The sequence below is a fragment of the Myxocyprinus asiaticus genome, chromosome 18 (assembly GCF_019703515.2).
Source record: "Myxocyprinus asiaticus isolate MX2 ecotype Aquarium Trade chromosome 18, UBuf_Myxa_2, whole genome shotgun sequence".
Taxonomy (NCBI): Eukaryota; Metazoa; Chordata; class Actinopteri; order Cypriniformes; family Catostomidae; genus Myxocyprinus; species Myxocyprinus asiaticus.
The window spans coordinates 4,846,733-4,865,535 of record NC_059361.1 but is presented as its reverse complement, the minus strand read 5'-3'; the positions used below and the strand labels follow the sequence as shown (position 1 = coordinate 4,865,535).

The window sequence follows — 18,803 nt, the reverse complement described above, 5'->3', positions numbered from 1 at the left end:
ACTCCTGGTCGGAGGCTGCCGTATATATTTAGTTTATACGTTGGGTTATGTCCTACATAAATGTAATGGTGCAACGCCCAAATATTTGAAGTGAATAAATTTTGACTTAGTGCCTATTTACGCCACAACTAGGTTAAGTTGTAACGAACGTATAGCTGGTGCAACCGGCCCCTGATGTTTATTTAGCTATTTATTTTATTTTTATTTATTCTTTATTTAAACTGTCAGCATTTGACTGATACTAAACAGTACTACTGATGTTTATTAAGCTATTTATTTTATTTGAATTTATTCTTTATTTAAATGGTCAGCATTTTACTGATGCTAAACATACAGTACTGATATTTATTTTATTTTATTTATTCTTTATTTAAATGGTCAGCAGTTGACTTACACTAAACATACAGTACTGATGTTTATTTAGCTATTTATTTTATTTTTATTTATTCTTTATTTTAATGGTCAGAATTTGACTGATACTAAACAGTGCTGATGTTTATTAAGCTATTTATTTATTCTTTATTTTCTCAGTGTTCATTTCTAGAATTGGTTGATAATGTGTAATTATAATGTCAAATATTCTTTGATAAAAATATTTTTTGAGAAAGCAGCCTTCTGACTACCTTTGCATAGTCATATCGGTGCAAAATCCACATAGAAAAAGTCTGTTTTCATTCCAGCTAAACAATTAGCTATATCGGCCACCATATCGGTAATCTGTGAATTTTCCCTCTCTAAAATCGGTATCAGTCTCAAAAATCCCATATCGGTCGGGCTCTAATTAGTATTACAGTGAATATTAAATAACTATACAGCAGTGATATATTTCTGTTGTACTTTTTTCATTTAAATAGAGCTTTTATCTTGGAGTAAAGTCCTTTCCGTTTCTGTGTGTTTTTGACGGTAGCTTCTCACTTCAGGAAAAGCAGGTTGTTACGGGACCCAATGGTAGTCATTAAACCACAAAAGGCTGCTATTTAATTAAATAAATATGTAGTCTGTATGTGCTGCACGGTACATTGTGAATTAGTGCTCTGCTCGCTGTCATCTGCTACAAACAGAGCATGCGATGCTCATGATGGTGTATAAGCATAGGAGCTCTAAAAGGCACTTTGTGTCTTTGTCAGAACAACATCAGCTCCACACATTCACTTTGAAGTGCTCAGCACATGCATTCTATTATTTATCTAATTCAGTCGCAGCCTTTGAGGTTTAATAATCAAACTAGGACATAACGGGATTTTAATGTGTGCGCTGAATGTTTGCGTAATGACATTCGTACGTCAGATGGTATCGGTTTTGTTTTTGGGGCACTTTCACATACAGGAGTACAAGTACATGAGCGCGTATCGGACCCGATTCCAATATCAGTGTCGGGACATCCCTAAAAAAAGTTTATCTTCCTACAATCAGAGAGCATTAGAAGAGAACAGATTTTTCCCAGAAGGAAAACTAGTTTTGTTCTTAATTATCAAAGGTCCAGGCTTTAAAACCCTTGTTTCCATTTCGTACATGCCTTATGAAAAATGTTTACCATAGTTCTGCAGATGTATTCATAGTTTTAACAGTTATATTTCTAATAAGAAAAAAAGGCATGGATCTTCACAACCATGGTTAGATGAAATATGATTTCAATTAAAGTATGCCTTTTTTTTTTTTAATGGAAAACAGTATCTAAACATATTTAAAAACTATAAATACAAAATATAAAAATTTTGAAACTGTCGTAGTTGTAACAAAAATGAATTATATTCCCTCACACTCCTAATATATTACAGTAAATTTATTAGAATTACATTTTATGTATATATTATGTACATTTTATATATTTTTATTTATATTAATAATATTGAATGTGAATATATTTCTTCCTTAAATACTATAGTTAGTACAGTTAGTGTTGCTATAGTAAATTAATGTAAAATTTTTGTTAATATAGTAATGTGCGGATTGAAATGTGTTCTCATTTATTTTGTTTTAAGCTAGTTTACTCATTGAGACATTAGCTATGTTTCCATCAGCGCTTTTTTATGCGCATTTTGGCATATTGCATAAAATCTGCTGGATGGAGACACCAAGTGCGAATAAAATCTCCAAAATGAGCGTAAACCGTATACGTTCGTTTGAGGTGGATCCGTTTTTAATTCGAAAAGAAGAAATGCTCATAAACTATGATGGAAACACATATACCGAATAAACTCCTATTGAATTTAACAGAAATACAAGATGTGCATCAAAAACGTCACGTGACTGAATAATGCATTTATAACTGGACGACCTGCGGACCAATCATCGCATCCGAATTTTTGCTCTGGTCATTCTGAAATACCGGTGTCCTAAAAATCCAAAGCCTGCATAGAGTCTGCAGAGCAAATAAGTTGAACACAAACTTGCACTTTTTCCCAAAAAGCAGGTTTATTGGTACTTTAGAAAAATATCTTATAGATCCACTCCGCAAAGTCTTGATGCAGGAACGCACACACACAGTGCTCGCAAAACTGTGTGACGCCCTGTCATTTCCAATCATGAGACAAGTTATTAAAGTGTTTTGTCTGCACGTCCTTAACCGCGAGTATTTTATTAATAAAAGAGTCACACAGTTGCTACAATTCCCCTGGAAGTGGCACTTTTGTTCTTTTGAATGCAAGGGATGGAAACGCGGCTTTATCCGCACGTTGTTTTTGCGATATTCTGATTTTTCGCATATATTAATTTTGCAACTTGGATGGAAACATAGCTAGTGATGTTTTGTAGTGGTTTGCAGCAGAAAATTCTGTGCTGAATTCAGATGTGTTCCGCGACTCGTGCTGTTTCTCAGTTATTCTTACAGGGCTGTTTATAATGATCCGCGCTGTGCGGGTGAGACCGGGTCACAAGTAAACGCACCTGCTCTGTGCTTGCCGGCTCTGTTCATTGAGGCTTGCTAATAATTGACCAGGGTAGCAGATAGCAAGGTTTCATTCCTCTTTTGCCATTGCACCGGTGCGACCTGAAACAAAATTAAGTTGCACTGGCAGGAAAAATGGTTGCAAAATATGACCGTTTAGTTGCAGTGTGGAGGCCTGTCTCTGACTTTGTTTAGTGGAACACAAAAGGAGAAATTTTGAAGAATGTTCACGCTGCTCTTTACCATACAATTGTAATGAGTGAAGATGGATGTTGAGGTTCAAAAATGACAAAAAGTGCCATAAACGCACCATAGAAGTAGTTCACGCAAAAAGTCTTTTGAAGCCGTACGAAAGCTTTGTGTGAGAGGAACAGACTGAAATGCATGTTATTCACTGAAAATCGTCCTCTTAAGTCATAAAGGTTTGGAATGACTTGAGAGTGAGTAAATAATGACAGAATTTTAATTTTTGGGTGAACTATCTCTTTAATCTCAATACTAAACAGTACTAATCATATCGGTGTGTGTGTGTCTGTGTGTGTTTGCTAAGGACGGTTTTTACAGCTACTAACCAAGTCAAGTCCAGAGGACTTCATAACAAAGGGAAAAACAGTTGCCTGTGCGTTTTTATATTTAAGAAATAATGTCATCTTTACAAATTTTGTATTTTTTTATTTCACACTGACGTTTACACATGGTATTTACTCTCCCTTACCTCATGAGGTTGCTTGGATAGTGTGTTTTTGTCTGTATTTTACCTTACGCTATGCTGTACTAATTGCAGCGTTTATGTCTGTCAGATTTGAGGAGGTGGCGCCCCCTGGCTGTGGCTTCTGTCACATACCGTACGATGAGTTGAATATACCATTTCCTGCTCAGCTCACTAACTGCTACTGCTGTCGCCGCTACAAAGTGCCCGATGTTCTCTTCACCACAATTGACCTGCCGACTGAAGCCAACATCACCGGCAAGGGCTGCCTCATTCAAGCCAGGTAGATCCTCCGGGTATTCTCTTTATATGCATTGTTTACATACGCACATGTGGACACATAATGTGCACCTTAAGCTGTAGAAGTTTTCTGTCTGTTCCTTTCTCACTTGACTCAATATCCACCCCACTGTAGGCTTTGTCGGACTAAAAAGAAGGCCCAGGGGGAGGGTAACGCCACGGCCATTAGCAACCTTCTTCCATTTCTAGAGTACGAGCTCCACACACAGCTGATGAACAAGCTGAAGCTACGGGGCATGAACGCTCTGTTCGGTATGCGCATCCAGATCAGCGTGGGAGAGACCATGCTGTTAGGACTGGCGGTCAGTCTGCCATTACACACAATGCTCAGTTTATTAAACATGACTGAATGTGTTGCTTCTTATATCTGCTGTGTAAATGTCCAGTCTGCCACAGGAGTCTATCTGACAGCGTTACCCAGTCCGGGAGGAATCCAGATAGCAGGAAAAACTCCCAGCGACATCACATACGAGCAGCACATCTACAATATGCAAAAGAAAATCAATGACACCATTGCTAAAAACAAAGAAATATATGAAGTCAATCCACCTGTAAGTACACACACAAACACATGCACATCTACGTGCTACATTAGCTCTCTGGTTACTTTGAGCAACTTTAGGGATTTGTTTGTTACTAATGAGCGATTTTTACCCCGAAATGCAGTTTTGCAAGGCAGCTCACTAGGTTTTGAGTCAGAACTTAAAACTCGTTGTTTTGTTTATTTATTTGTTTCTCTTATAGGAGGTTGTGGAAGAGATAATTGGTTCACCGATCCCTGAGCCCCGGCAGAGGTCCCGCCTCTTCCGCTCTCACTCGGAGAGCTCAGATGAGGTGTCGGAACTAGACTTATCCTATGGAAAGAAGGATGCCTTTGTACTGGAGGTGAGATAACTTTATACTGTGGATGGACTGATAGGTGGATCAGTCCGCCTGATGTTTTGATTCTCTTCTAGATTGATGACACGGACGCTGTGGAAGATATACATGCACTTCTGACTGATGTCCCTACGCCACCAGGTACACATCTCTACTCAACTATGGAGTCTGCCATTGTTAAACTGTATATCAATGTATCCTGGACTGTATGTACACATGTGTGGGTGTGTTCTCTTGCCTTTCGTTCAGGATTCTACAGCTGCAACACTGAAATCATGCCTGGGATTCAGAACTGGACTTCAGCTATACAGGTACCGTTCAACGCATTGAATCAGTTCTTGTCCTTTACTTTTTCAAGACTCAACAAAAGCAGAAAAGCGAGAGAAATGCAGAGCATTTTATTATCATCAAAGGATCCAATCAGCAATATACAAATTTAACAATGAAGAACATTACTCTTGTCCTAATGTCTGCCACACATTTAATTTACCACCATTTTTGAGATGGTGGTAAATGTTCTCCTCAGAGCGTGTTGATCCATGTACCGTCATATTTTTCTTGTGTATCAGATGTTTACCTCTGTGAGGGTCTTCCGCCTTAACGCCAACCTAACCAATCAGGGACTGAATAAGATTTTCAGTGACCTCTGTGAGAACCTGCTTAAGGTGAAGACATTTTTTTGCTCATGTGCTCTGAGCGTGATCTGGAAAGATCAGTAGAATCATAGTTAAATTGTTTGAGTTTTTTTTGCTAATCACTACTTTAACGTAAGCCTGTGAAACATATGTGGTCTGTAGAGTTTTTACTTCAAACTGCGGTCGATGGTCCCCTGCTGTCTTTGTCACCTGAACTTCACAGTGGCCATACCTGAAGATGAGCTCATACAGGTGAGAACACAGCTGTTAATTGGTTGTACTGAAACCACTTCATAACCATCGCAAGTTTACATTCTTAAATTGAAGCACGCATGCTGACATAATGTACTACATGAATGGACTTGGGATAATAGCATCTGTAAATGCAAAAAAGTAGATGTAAAACATTTGCCATTGTTAAATATTATATTAAACATTCATTTTCTAGTATTACAAATGTTTAAAAAAAAAATGAAGAATTGAGCCCTTAAAGTCAGTTTTATTCTCATCCTTTTATCTCTGTTTCATGTTACTGGTCAATGTTTGATTTGACAGGTGGCGGTGACAGCTGTTGCAATGAGTTTTAACAAAGAGCAGACTCTTGAGAATGGAAGACAAAGTGGGGACAAGACCCTGATAAAGGGTAAGCATGGTCTATAATTGTGTATTATGTTCATCACACTTCTCTAAAAATCTGAGTTTCACTGTCTCGTGTCCTTTGCAGCAATAACAGAAAATGACGAGCAACTTCAGTTCAGTCTGGAGCTCAATGCGGAGTTGTCTTCTCCAAACCCTCTCAGCTCCACCAAAGGTATAGCCTGAACCCTGAACCCTTTACCTATTTACCTATGTCCTAATCAATCCTTTCAAACAGTACAATACAGAACAATTAAAATTAAATACTTTTTTATGCAATACAACTTTATTTTCTAAAGCACATTTAAACACCAAAATTAACCAGGTAAAATAAACAAGAGCATATTCTACTCTTAAGATTATTTCATATCTAAGCTGCAGTTTTAAAAGGGCACTATAACTATTCCCCAGAAGTTTACTTATAATCAAGGTAAAGTTCATAATTTCGTTTTACATCACCATTTCCACCCTCTATCTGGCCCTTAGAATTAAACATGTTGTCTTTGCTACTGTATCTTTAAGACTTCATAAAATTGGGGGCCTGGGTAGCTGACTATCACCCCTGGAGTCGCGAGTTCGATTCCAGGGCGTGCTGAGTGACTCCAGCCAGGTCTCCTAAGCAACCAAATTGGCCCGGTTGCTAGGGAGGGTAGAGTCACATGGGGTAACCTCCTCGTGGTCGGGATTAGTGGTTCACTCTCGGTGGGGTGTGTGGTGAGTTGTTCATGGATGCTGCGGAGAATAGCGTGAAGCCTCCACACACGCTATGTCTCCGCGGTAACATGCTCAACAAGCCACGTGATAAAATGCACGGATTGATGGTCTCAGACGCGGAGGCAACTGAGATTCGTCCTCCGCCACCTGGATTGAGGCGAGTCATTACGCCACCACGATGACTTAGAGCGCATTGGGAATTGGGCATTCCAAATTGGGGAGAAAAAGGGGAGAAAAAAAAAGACTGCTGAAAATTGAATCGTTGATGTATAGGTGTGGATGGTCATTTGTTAATGAGCTCATGATTTAAACATCAGTACCATGCCGATTTTTAGTAGCTTAGTTTCAATAAAGGGTTTGGGTAGACTGGAGAGGGAGCTTTTCTTTTTGAACATTAGAGTACGTCAAAGTTTTTATTTAATCTCTTAAACGCAACGGACCCGCCAGCGGGTCCAAAAGGGGGTGCTATATTGCGAAAAAAGTATACGCTTAAAATGTTCAAGTCTCTGAATACATAAGTCAGGCATATGAGGTATCGTCTGAAAGCTTAGAATCTGAACCATCACTTCTGAATTTGTTACATAACATAACAAATAAGGCCTGAAAACATTCATGTCACACATCAGCGCCACCTAGAGGTCATGTCGTAGAAATATTAATATGAATGTAAAAATCTTTCAAATAGCCCTTAAATAGACAAATCACATATCAAATGAAAGCTCTCACTTCCAGGAATGTGACTGTACAGTTTATTTTGTTGCCCTAATACCACAGTTTGAAAGAATTTCAAAGGAATCACAAAGTGAAATATGATATTTGAAAGACATTAGATACAAACGTCTCTTTTATGTGCTGATCACTGCTGCTGTTAGCCCCAAATAGCTAAAAACTTTATATCTGCTTTTATCTTGGGCAGTTTTCCAAAAAAAATTAGGCATTTTGTACTTGTCTGTGAGCTTGTTTTTGTGAATAATCCAATGTTATATCTTAGATGTCCAGAACAAAATATGTGGTCTAGCAGGAAAAGCATGCTAAACAAATCATCGGAAATGTATGTTATCGACTACTATTGAGCTTCTAGTCCACTCAGAGGCTGAAATATTCGATGAAGCAATGGGGGTGGTGCATGAACTGAAAATTAGACTGAATGTCTATGGACGAGCACATCTGTGAGGGCTAAAATGCATTAGAGCTCCACCTACATTTCAGATCTGTATATTGTGATGTAAGGTGATAGAGGAAAAAATATTTGTATGAGTGCTTGCTGCCATAGAGTGGAATAAAACAGTTTTTGGAGGGAGATGTAGTGAATAGAACCAGATTTACAAAATTGCATGTGGCAGCCCAAAAATGCCCCAGAGTTGGAGGTTAAAAAGAGGAGGGAAAATTCTGTTTTTCTTTATGTCCCCTTTAACATTGGCTTCCTTTTTGTTATCACAGGTCTATCAGATGTTTTGGGCAGCCATCTGTCGGCCAGAGGTCAGTACAGAATTCTTTGCTGAGAGTTCTGAAGGCAAAAGGGTTGTTTTCATTTGATTTCTGCTCCTTTTGTGTGTGACAGATTGAAGTGCTGCAGCACACACCCCAGCATCATCCATTTTACCCCTTTTTTCTTTTTTCTTTCTTTCTGTGTACTGATTCCTATTCTCTGTTGCTTTGTTGTGTATCCATGTGCGGATGTACGTGTTCATGGGTCTTCTGACCGCATGTGTGCATATGTGTGCGTGTTTATCTGTATTTGAATGTCCGTTTACATGTGTGTATGTGTGTGTGTGTCTAGCCCCCTCAGTTGATTACAGTTCCTTTGCAGACAGATGCAGCTCCTGGATAGAGCAGCTTAGACTGAAAGCTCACACCATAAGACGTGGATCAGTTAAAACAAGTAGGAGCACACACGCAAACTCATGCATACAAACAAACTCGCATACACATACATATACAATCACCTAGACCTCATTCAGGGTGGATGTCATATTAAATATCTCTATCCAAATCTCATTCATACCTCTGCACATTCAAATCTAGCGCGTTCGCAATACATGCAAGACCCTCTATCAACACTCTACCCCATAGAAGAAGCAGAAGTAGGAGGAGAAGAAACTGCACAGCCTTCATTGGTTCTCGCATGTAGCATCAAAGCATCAGTTTTGAACACCCAGAAGCTTGAAAGACAAATGGATAAAGAGAGAAATAGGGTGGAAGGCAAGACTTTCTCACGCAAAGCTATCGTGTGGCTCCAGAAGACTTGGAATGTAGCACACAAGTCATATGGACTACTTTTATGGACTTGAGGGGTCATGTCATGAGTTTTTTTTTTTTTTTTTTTTTTAATATTATAAGGTTCACTTATAATATTAGTAAAGCTTTTTGCACAGTTATAATATGTAGTATTACATGACCTTTTTCCAACCTGTCTCGCCCTCATCACTGTTATGATTGGCTGACATCTTTGCAGAATAAAGGCCCACCACCAAACACGTGTGGATGTCCTGGAAAAGAATAAATTGTCCTGGAAAATATTTTAGTATAATAGAACTGTTTGACTGTGTTGCTAGCATGGTTTTTGTTACATGCACAAAGACATGGTAACGATCGTGACTCAAATACACAAATTGGTATCGTTTTAACACTGCCGGCAGCTGCGCATTGTGAAACATCAACGGTTAACTGTCGTGAACGAAGCCCTGTGACATATATTTTTTTCTGCTCATCTGCTGTCATCTCTGCTTTGCTCCGATTAAATAGTTTAAGTATTGCTATAGCACAAAATACGATTTTTTTGTTCCAGCATTGCTGTTGTGTTAACCACAAAAACATTTGAGTCATAAACTTTAGACAACAATGACAGTTTGACCACTAATTATTTTGAAAACGAATTCACAATGTATTCATAAATATGTAATCTTCAAGTGATGCGCGCATCAAAATTAATGAGAAGCCGGCTGCTCATAAACTGAAAACACCTCATCATGATCATCGCGCACGCTCTGTGTGTGTGTGTGTGTGTGTGTGTGTGTGTGTGTGTGTGTGTGTATGTGTATGAGAAGACGGAGAGCAGAGCACTCTGAAGTGTGCAGCACATACAGACTATGCATTTATTTGATTAAGTCACAGCTTTACGGGGATTAATAATCACACTATGTCCATGTAACGTACTGTTTATCTACCGTCCAAAACACACCGAAATGCCAAAATAAATGCTTGATTTAAATGGATGCATGTATTTTTTGCTTAAATATTACACTTGTTGGGAACATAAAATGTCCTGGAAAACTGTGCCTTGAAAAGAATGGGAACCCTGACCCTTACCAGATTATACTACAAATAGTTTAATTTCAAATCAATATTTCGTGAGCAATTAAGTTTTTTTGGTTTTTTTTTGGTAACTAGTGGTGTAATAAGCACGATCCGCTCTGCGTTGGAGTTCATGGTTTATTTTGCAACAAACACAGACAGACAGAAATAGTAGTATTAAATTTGTTACTCGCCAGCATTACTGTCATGTCCAGTATAGTTGGCATTGCTCCATCTTTCAATACAAGTTTCTTTGCAAAGCCTGAATCATAATCCTTCTCAAAAACAATCCTTAGAGAAATGTGCCTAATAAGTGTTTAATTCCACACTGACATGTTCAGGAACTTTGTTTAAATAATGTGGGCGGCTGTGGCTCAGGTGGTAGAGCGGGTTGTCCAATACCGGCCCACATGACTCCACATGCCGAAGTGACCTTGGGCAAGACACTGAACCCCAAGTTACTCCCAGTGGCAGGCCAGCGCCTTGCATGGCAGCTCTGCTGTCATTGGTGTGTGAGTGTGTGTGTGTGAATGGGTGAATGAGACACAGCGTAAAGCGCTTTGTAGAACCGCTAAGGTTAAAAAGGCGCTATATAAGTGCAGACCATTTACCATAAATTTAAGCCACTTATTCCTAACATAGGGATCCTATGCAGAGATACAGTTGTTTCACAACCAGGAGCACAACAACGTCTTAGGACGTTGTTCTACAACTTAATCTTTACGTTGGTTAAAAGCAAACTACAGTAACAATAGTACCAGCTTCAGAGTTTGAGTACCTCAGCCGCTCTCTCTTTATCAATTCACCTCAACGATTAAGTATGTTGTGGAGGCGGGGCTACTTAAATGATGTCACAATGCAACCGATTTCAAAATGAGTTGTTTTTGCAAAGTGGGAACAATAAATGTTTTTTTTTGGACCGGAGGGAACGTTTTGAGTTCTGAAACGTACAGTATGATTTTGTAGTACAATGACCTCTTATATGTCAAAATATTTCTCATGACAAAGATTCCTCATGACATGACCCCTGTAATGTCCTTTTTAGAGCTTGACTGCCGATGACTTCTGTTGTATGAAAAAGAGCAGCCGGAATATTCTGCTTGCAATGTGTTCCACAAAAAAAGGAACACAATGACGAGTAGATAATGACAGAATTGTCATTTTTGGGTGAACTATCCCTTTAATTTGACATGAATGACAACAAAGCTTGGAGGGCACGTCTAATTTTCACAACCCAAGTTTAAATTTGTTTCTTCAATATTTCTTTGGCTGAATGATTGAGACCCAAGGGCAAGTCAACATATTGACTGTACTACAGGGTTCCCGCGGATCCTTAAAAAGCCTTGAAATGTCTTTAATTCAGTTTTCCAAAATGTAAGGTCATAAAACATCTTAAATATCTTTTTATACAACAAAAGTCTTCATTTTTATTTAAACAGGTCTTAAATTTGGAGGCAGAAAGACAGGAATCGTGATATGACCTAATGTGATTATCAAACTTCAAAAGAATATGATTTAATTAAATAAATGCATGCGCTGCGTCCTCCAGAGTCTTAAAAAAGTCTTACATTTGATTTTAAAAACTCTGCAGCAAGCCTGTACTAACGTTATTTCTTATCAAATTTAATATGATGTCTACTCTGACTGTGGTCTTTACTCATACATACATTACACACAAATGTCCTGCATCCAAAAGTTAAAGAGCCTTGCTGCCATACGCTGATCTGAACAAACTTGATTGACAGAGTGTGAAAGTTGAGGCTGAACCCTAATAATGGACCGTGATGAAGACAATCAGTAATTCAGTTGTGTCTCAATGATCTTATATTTTAACTTTTGTTAATGTGCTAATGTGATCATTGAATCATCAGCATGACTTTACAGGTTATCCAGTCCACTGACAAAGCTGCACACACATTGGTACTCTGTGGAACAGTTGTGATGCAGCGTAATGTATGATGAATTACAGCTCTGACTGGTGATATGAGATCTTTCACACTCTTGATTTGAAAGACTCCTCCCTCCTGATTGATCAAGGGAGATTCGACATGCGGCATTCATTCTTTCTCTCTCTCTCTCTGTCCCTCTGTATTTGCATGGTGTTTATTTGCATGATGCAGTGCCATTGCTTTGCTTTGATCACATGCAGCTGATCTGAGCAACACACAAATGCACACTTATCCCTTTCTCTTGGTCACACTGTGCTATGTTTGTCTCGTCACATCCGTTGGTCTTGTAGTGCGCCCTCTGAAGGCCGTGTCTGGTATCTTCCCACCCCGTTCTTTCTTCTCTCTCTCTCTCGTCTTTCTCTCTACCCCTCTCTCTCGCTCTGTCTTACTCTAAACAGCATCTTCTCTGGAGAAGGCCAGCCCGTTGCCGGAAGGTCACTCTCGTTCTCTTCGGAGGAATCGCTCCTACTCTGGCAGTTCTGTCACAGTGGTCAAAATGACTCCCCTCTCTTTACTTCCTGGAGCAAAGATCATCAAATATCTTGGCATCATCAACATGTTCTTCATTAGAGAGACCACCTCACTGAGAGAGGTACACACTTTTAAGTGGTCACGTCATACTTTTTTCCTCTAATTTTTCTCCCTGAAGTCCACTTAAGATGTTAGTAGAGTTTTTTTTTTTTTTTTTTTTTAATTATCGGCATATGCCGATAAATCTTCCCGTTTGTCTGATTATTTTTGCGAGCGGTGAAGGTGCCGATAATAACTTGATTGCATGTGAAGGAGCTGTCTGATGCATGCAAACTTTCAATCACAGTTCGTTTTGTTGTTACGTGCCATAGTGTTATCACAATAATAGACCGGTGTGCAAAGTCCCTTTTAAACAGTACCTTGACTCAGCAGATGCGCATGAGTTCATGTTTAAAGGAGGGCTGTCCATTTAGCGTGTTAATTTATTGCGATTAATCATATAAAAATAAAGTATTAAAAAAATGTACGCAATTATTCATGCCCACTGATGCGTACGTAAATTCCCTTAATAAAAGTATGCATTTGGGGGCGTCGTTTCCAGGGGGGATGGGGGGAGGTAACCCCCCCAATAATCAAAACAAGCAAGTACAACCCCCCCCAATATTTATACCATGATCAATGGAAACATGTAGATGCTTCATGCTGCAATTCCCCCCAGTAGTCAAGCCAAATCTACGCCCATGAGCAATTCAAGCTTGAAGTACATCTGTTTATATGAGCCGCATCAATAGGTGGCAGCGTGCCTCAACAAACCTCACAAGCAGCGCAGCCAAAGAATGAGAACCGCTCACGGTGGAAGCACAACAGGTGGCAAAACACCAGAGAATACAGGAATCTTGAGATGTGATTTTCAAAGTTTCCACTGTACTTTTAACTTGACAAAGCATCCTAAAAATGCGGCATTTTGAGAAAATGCGATTGTTAATGCGTGCACACCGTCCGCAGTTACTGGAATACTGTGTGCACTCTTATTTCCTTTTTCCTGTTATTAAAATGTTTTAACAATTTATTTGTTTAACAAATAGTAAATTGGTATGACTACACAGAAACCAGGAGAAGCTCCTATAAAATCCCATTTTTTTTAAAGATGCATTTTCTACTATTAGAAATATAATATTTGTGTAAGCCAAGTAAAAGTGAATTCAATTTTTTTGCAATTTTATGTACGTCATTTACTGTCATATTAAAATGTGTGATGTGATATATACAGTTGTGCTCAAAAGTTTACATACCCTTGGAGAATTGGTAATATATGTACCATTTTTAAAGAAAACATGAGTGAGCAGGCAAAACACATTTCTTTTATTTCTTATGGGATTCATATTCAACTGTAGGTTATAACAGAATGGCACAATCATAAAACAAAACATGGCAACAAAGTAAAAAATGAAATGACCCCTGTTCAAAAGTCTGCATACCCTTAGTTCTTAATACTGTGTATTGCCCCCTTCAGCATCAATGACAGCATGCAGTCTTTTGTAATAGTTGTTTATGAGGCCCCAAATTCTTGCAGGTGGTATAGCTGCCCATTGGCAAAATGCCTCCAGGTCATGCAAAGTCTTTGGTCATCTTGCATGAACCGCACGTTTGAGATCTCCTCAGAGTGGCTCGATGATATTAAGGTCAGGAGACTGTGATGGCCACTCCAGAACCTTCACCTTTTTCTGCTGTAACCACTGGAGGGTCAACTTGGCCTTGTGCTTAGGGTCATTGTCGTGCTGGAAAGTCCAAGAGCGTCCCATGTGCAGCTTTCGTGCAGAAGAATGCAAATTGTCTGCCAGTATTTTCTGATAACATGCTGCATTCATCTTGCCATCAATTTTCACAAGATTCCCCATGCCTTTAGAGCTCACACACCCCCAAAACATCAGTGAGCCACCACCATGCTTCACAGTGGTGATGGTATTCTTGTTGACCCCTCTCCAAACATAGCGCTTATGGTTGTGACCATAAAGCTCTATTTTGGTCTCGTCACTCCAAATTACAGTGTGCCAGAAGCTGTGAGGCGTGTCAAGGTGTTGTCATTTGTGGCATTGGCTTCTTTGTGGCAGCTCGACCATGCAGCTCATTTTTGTTCAAGTATTGTCGTATTGTACTCCATGAAACAACCACTCCATCTTTTTCCAGAGCAGTCTGTATTTCTCCTGAGGTTACCTGTGGGGTTTTCTTTGTATCCCGAACAATTCTTCTGGCAGTTGTGGCTGAAATCTTTCTTGGTCTACCTGACCTTGTCAGTATCAAGAGATCCCCAAATTTTCCACTTCTTAATAAGTGATTGAACAGTACTGACTGGCATTTTCAAGGCTTTGGATATCTTTTTATATCCTTTTCCATCTTTATAAAGTTCCATTTACCTTGTTACGCAGGTCTTTTGACAGTTCTTTTCTGCTCCCCATGGCTCAGTATCTAGCCTGCTCAGTGCATCCACGTGAGAGCTAACAAACTCATTGACTATTTATACACAGACACTAATTGCAATTTAAAAAGCCACAGGTGTGGGAAATTAACCTTTAATTGCCATTTAAACCTGTGTGTGTCATCTTGTGTGTCTGTAACAAGGCCAAACATTCAAGGGTATGTAAACTTTTGATCAGGGCCATTTGGGTGATTTCTGTTATCATTATGATTTAAAAAGGAGCCAAACAACTATGTGATGATAAATGACTTCATATGATCACTATCCTTAAATAAAAGACAGTTTTTTTGCATGATCAGTCATATTTTCGAAATCAATGCCAAAATTTCACAATTTCTGCCAGGGTATGCAAACTTTTGAGCACAACTGTATATCGGCATTATATCGGCCTGTTGGCTACCCTGCTCTCTAGATATTGTCATCGGCCTTTGAAAAACCCATATCGGTCGATCACTAGTTTTTTGCGCCAAAAATAGTCCTAATTTCAGTTTTCATTACTCTCCCTAACCCTACAATTAAACAGGCAGTTTTTTTCTTGCTGTGCCTTTCAGACTTCTATGTAAACAGCATTTTCACATGTGAAAAGAGATACAGCACTTTTCTGAACTTACTCAAAAGCTGCAGGTTTGATGTCGGGTACAATATATAGTTTTTAACTGCCCCATCCTTTAATAACAGCCTCATTACAAATCTCACATTACATTTTGATAGGTTCAGAAAACGATGCACTGCACAAACTGTTAAGATTTAGACTGAAATGATCTGTAAATGATGTGTAAATATGGATGTCAGAACAAGCCATTTTTGCAGCTTACTTTCAGTAAATGGCGTTTTTGGACTGGGGAAGACGTTTTGAGTTCTGAACGTTACAGTATGTTGACACTGAACTCTTTTACCTTAATTGATCTAGGAAAATTTGATTACTCATGAGAAATTTTAACCTTGTTTGTATGTTTGTGCGTGTTAGGAGGGAGGTGTGAGTGGGTTTCTTCATACATTCATAGCTGAAGTATTTGCAATGGTTCGCGCCCACGTTGCTGCTCTTGGAGGAAACGCTGTCGTCTCCTACAGCATGAAGGAGTGTGTGTTTATGGAGAACCCTAACAAGAACCAGGTTAATATGTACATAGTCACACATGCAAGCTTATGTATACTCAACTGATCACCATCTTTAATTTATGCATGTGTTGTGTGTTTGCTTTTCAGGCGCAGTGCCTAATAAACGTTAGCGGGGATGCTGTTATCTTTGTTCGAGAATCCGAACTTGAGGCGACTTCAGTACAGCCACAGTCGGCGACCACACAGACCTCCAATGGTGGGGAGGGAACGTGAACCCTCATACACACACACACCAAAAAAAACCTCTAAGTATGCTAGTCTTAACCAGAACCATGCCATCTTATGCCATATGAAGCTGGTTCACGTTAAAACTGCTGTACCAACCAAACTATAATAAATCCAAAAATAAGTTAAAGCTAGACACGTGTATGATCTCTTTGCGACCTGATTGGTTAGTTCTCTAGAGTGTCATATTTTAGCCCATTAATGGAATAATCTTTTAAAATCCCTCCATCAGAAGCCTTTCAAAAAGGATGTCTGCCATTGTTCATTTTGTTCGCATGAGGCTGCGGCAGCTACAAATTCAAAAGGTCTATAGAGTGTCTGTGTGATTGTAAAAAGTTGCTAAATCTGTCAACATCTCTATAAGTGGCCATGTTTTGTATTTCAGTATTGGAATAAACTACTGAGGCACTCGCCGTTCGGGATTTTAAATACTGAACCTGTCATTCTGGTTTCAAGTTAGACATTTCTTGTCACATCCTACTGATTTTTTTTTTTTTATAATCATGTCAAATGCTGGAAATGTGTTTGCTTGCTTTCATGTGCCACAATATGTGCTTTTTTGTTTATCAAAATGTTTAGGCCAGACTTCTGTGAGGCTGGTCCTGTTTCCTTGCATGTGCAATGCCAGTTAATCAATAAGATAAAGAGATATTTTAGGGGTAGAGGCATGCTCACAATGAACTGCCCGTGGGACACATGAATGTACAGAAGACTGGGATAGAGAGGAGACTAAAGACTGGTTGAGGTGGGCGGCTTGTTGAGTCTTCCGCTCCCTTGTTGACTGACTTTTATTGCTATTATTTTGTATATGTGTTTGCCTGAGGACATATCAAAATTGCACATTAATACGATATAATTAAATAAAACTCTTATGGCTCTGGTGTGATTTGTCCTTGTTTAGTTTGTTCCCCTGTTAACCGAGATGTCTTAGACGTTCGATTCTTATGAAAATGAGACCACAACTGGTTGATACCACAAATGCATGAAGCTGATAAATTCAGAGACCGTTTTAAGACCTAAACTTTATTTTAATTTGAAAGGACACCAACACGAAGTACCACATCAGCTAGCAAGCCATGTTATTTTATGGATAAGCAGTTAGGCAAATAAAACACACTTTAATAATTATTCCCATCTGAACCTCTAGGCAGGTATGTAATAAGACAAAAATCCACAATTTTAGGTGGGTGTGGCCACGCTCATTGTTTTAAATAGGCGTGTGCATAATAGCAAAACAACAATGGGAAAAACTACTAAGGATTAATAAAGGTATAATAAAGAAAACAAAAATAAAAACCTAAAAATAAACAGTTACACCAGTGGTGCTGCAGCCGTGTGGAATTTCCCGAACCTTACTATGACGAAGGCTTAACTCATTAATATTAAGTTATTTTGACGTTTCTTGGTGACCTTCCGTGATCGCAACCTAATTAATATTCGCCAGTTCGCTGATGACACTGCAGTGTTTTTGAAAAACAAATTTGAAGTACCAAAAATAATTAGATATATTGAGGAATTCACTGGTGTTTCAGGTTTAAAAATGAATATAGATAAATCTGTATTATTTCCCCTCAAAGATTGCTCCTCTTCAGAAATGGAGAACATTCCAGTTAAACATAAATTAACATATTTAGGTATAATAATTTGTAAAAATGAAAAACAAAGGAGTCAATTAAATTTTGAACCAATTATTGAGAAAACTAAAAAGAAATTGAATTTGTGGTTAATGAGGGACATCTCATTATTTGGGAGGGTATTATTGTCAAAGGCGGAAGGTACACTATATTGCCAAAAGTATTCGCTCATCTGCCTTTAGACGCATATGAAATTAAGTGACATCCCATTCTTAATCCATAGGGTTTAATATGACGTCGGCCCACCCTTTGCAGCTATAACAGCTTCAACTCTTCTGGGAAGGCTTTCCACAAGGTTTAGGAGTGTGTTTATGGGAATTTTTGACCATTCTTCCAGAAGCGCATTTGTGAGGTCAGACACTGATGTTGGACGAGAAGGCCTGGCTCGCAGTCTTCACTCTAATTCATCCCAAAGGTGCTCTATCGGGTTGAGGTCAGGACTCTGTGCAGGCCAGTCAAGTTCTTCCACACCAAACTCGCTCATCCATGTCTTTATGGACCTTGCTTTGTGCACTGGTGCGCAGTCATGTTGGAACAGGAAGGGGCCATCCCCAAACTGTTCCCACAAAGTTGGGAGCATGGAATTGTCCAAAATCTCTTGGTATGCTGAAGCATTCAGAGTTCCTTTCACTGGAACTAAGGGGCCAAGCCCAGCTCCTGAAAAGCAACCCCACACCATAATCCCCCCTCCACCAAATTTCACAGTTGGCACAATGCAGTCAGATGAGTACCGTTCTCCTGGCAACCGCCAAACCCAGACTCGTCCATCAGATTGCCAGATGGAGAAGCGTGATTCATCACTCCAGAGAACGCGTCTCCACTGCTCTAGAGTCCAGTGGCGGCGTGCTTTACACCAATGCATCCGATGCTTTGCA

General features: G+C 39.2%; 1 protein-coding gene across 12 annotated transcripts in view; it reads left to right on the top strand.

The window, feature by feature from the left end:
* LOC127456432 (C2 domain-containing protein 5-like) overlaps positions 1-17,175 on the top strand; it is a 69,548-nt gene extending 52,373 nt beyond the window's left edge. For 9 of the 12 annotated variants that reach the window (XM_051724923.1, XM_051724930.1, XM_051724928.1 and 6 more), the window contains 15 exons: positions 3,688-3,879; positions 4,012-4,198; positions 4,283-4,447; positions 4,641-4,781; positions 4,853-4,916; positions 5,025-5,086; positions 5,345-5,440; positions 5,573-5,662; positions 5,966-6,053; positions 6,135-6,221; positions 8,201-8,239; positions 8,541-8,642; positions 12,402-12,595; positions 15,918-16,064; positions 16,157-17,175. In XM_051724923.1, the coding sequence (XP_051580883.1) occupies positions 3,688-3,879; positions 4,012-4,198; positions 4,283-4,447; positions 4,641-4,781; positions 4,853-4,916; positions 5,025-5,086; positions 5,345-5,440; positions 5,573-5,662; positions 5,966-6,053; positions 6,135-6,221; positions 8,201-8,239; positions 8,541-8,642; positions 12,402-12,595; positions 15,918-16,064; positions 16,157-16,282 (1,780 nt within the window). In that variant the 3' untranslated portion in view covers positions 16,283-17,175. The remainder of the gene's footprint in view (positions 1-3,687; positions 3,880-4,011; positions 4,199-4,282; positions 4,448-4,640; positions 4,782-4,852; positions 4,917-5,024; positions 5,087-5,344; positions 5,441-5,572; positions 5,663-5,965; positions 6,054-6,134; positions 6,222-8,200; positions 8,240-8,540; positions 8,643-12,401; positions 12,596-15,917; positions 16,065-16,156) is intronic. The other 3 variants (XM_051724931.1, XM_051724925.1, XM_051724927.1) reach the window with 2 other exon arrangements.
* The last annotated feature ends 1,628 nt before the right edge of the window (positions 17,176-18,803 follow it).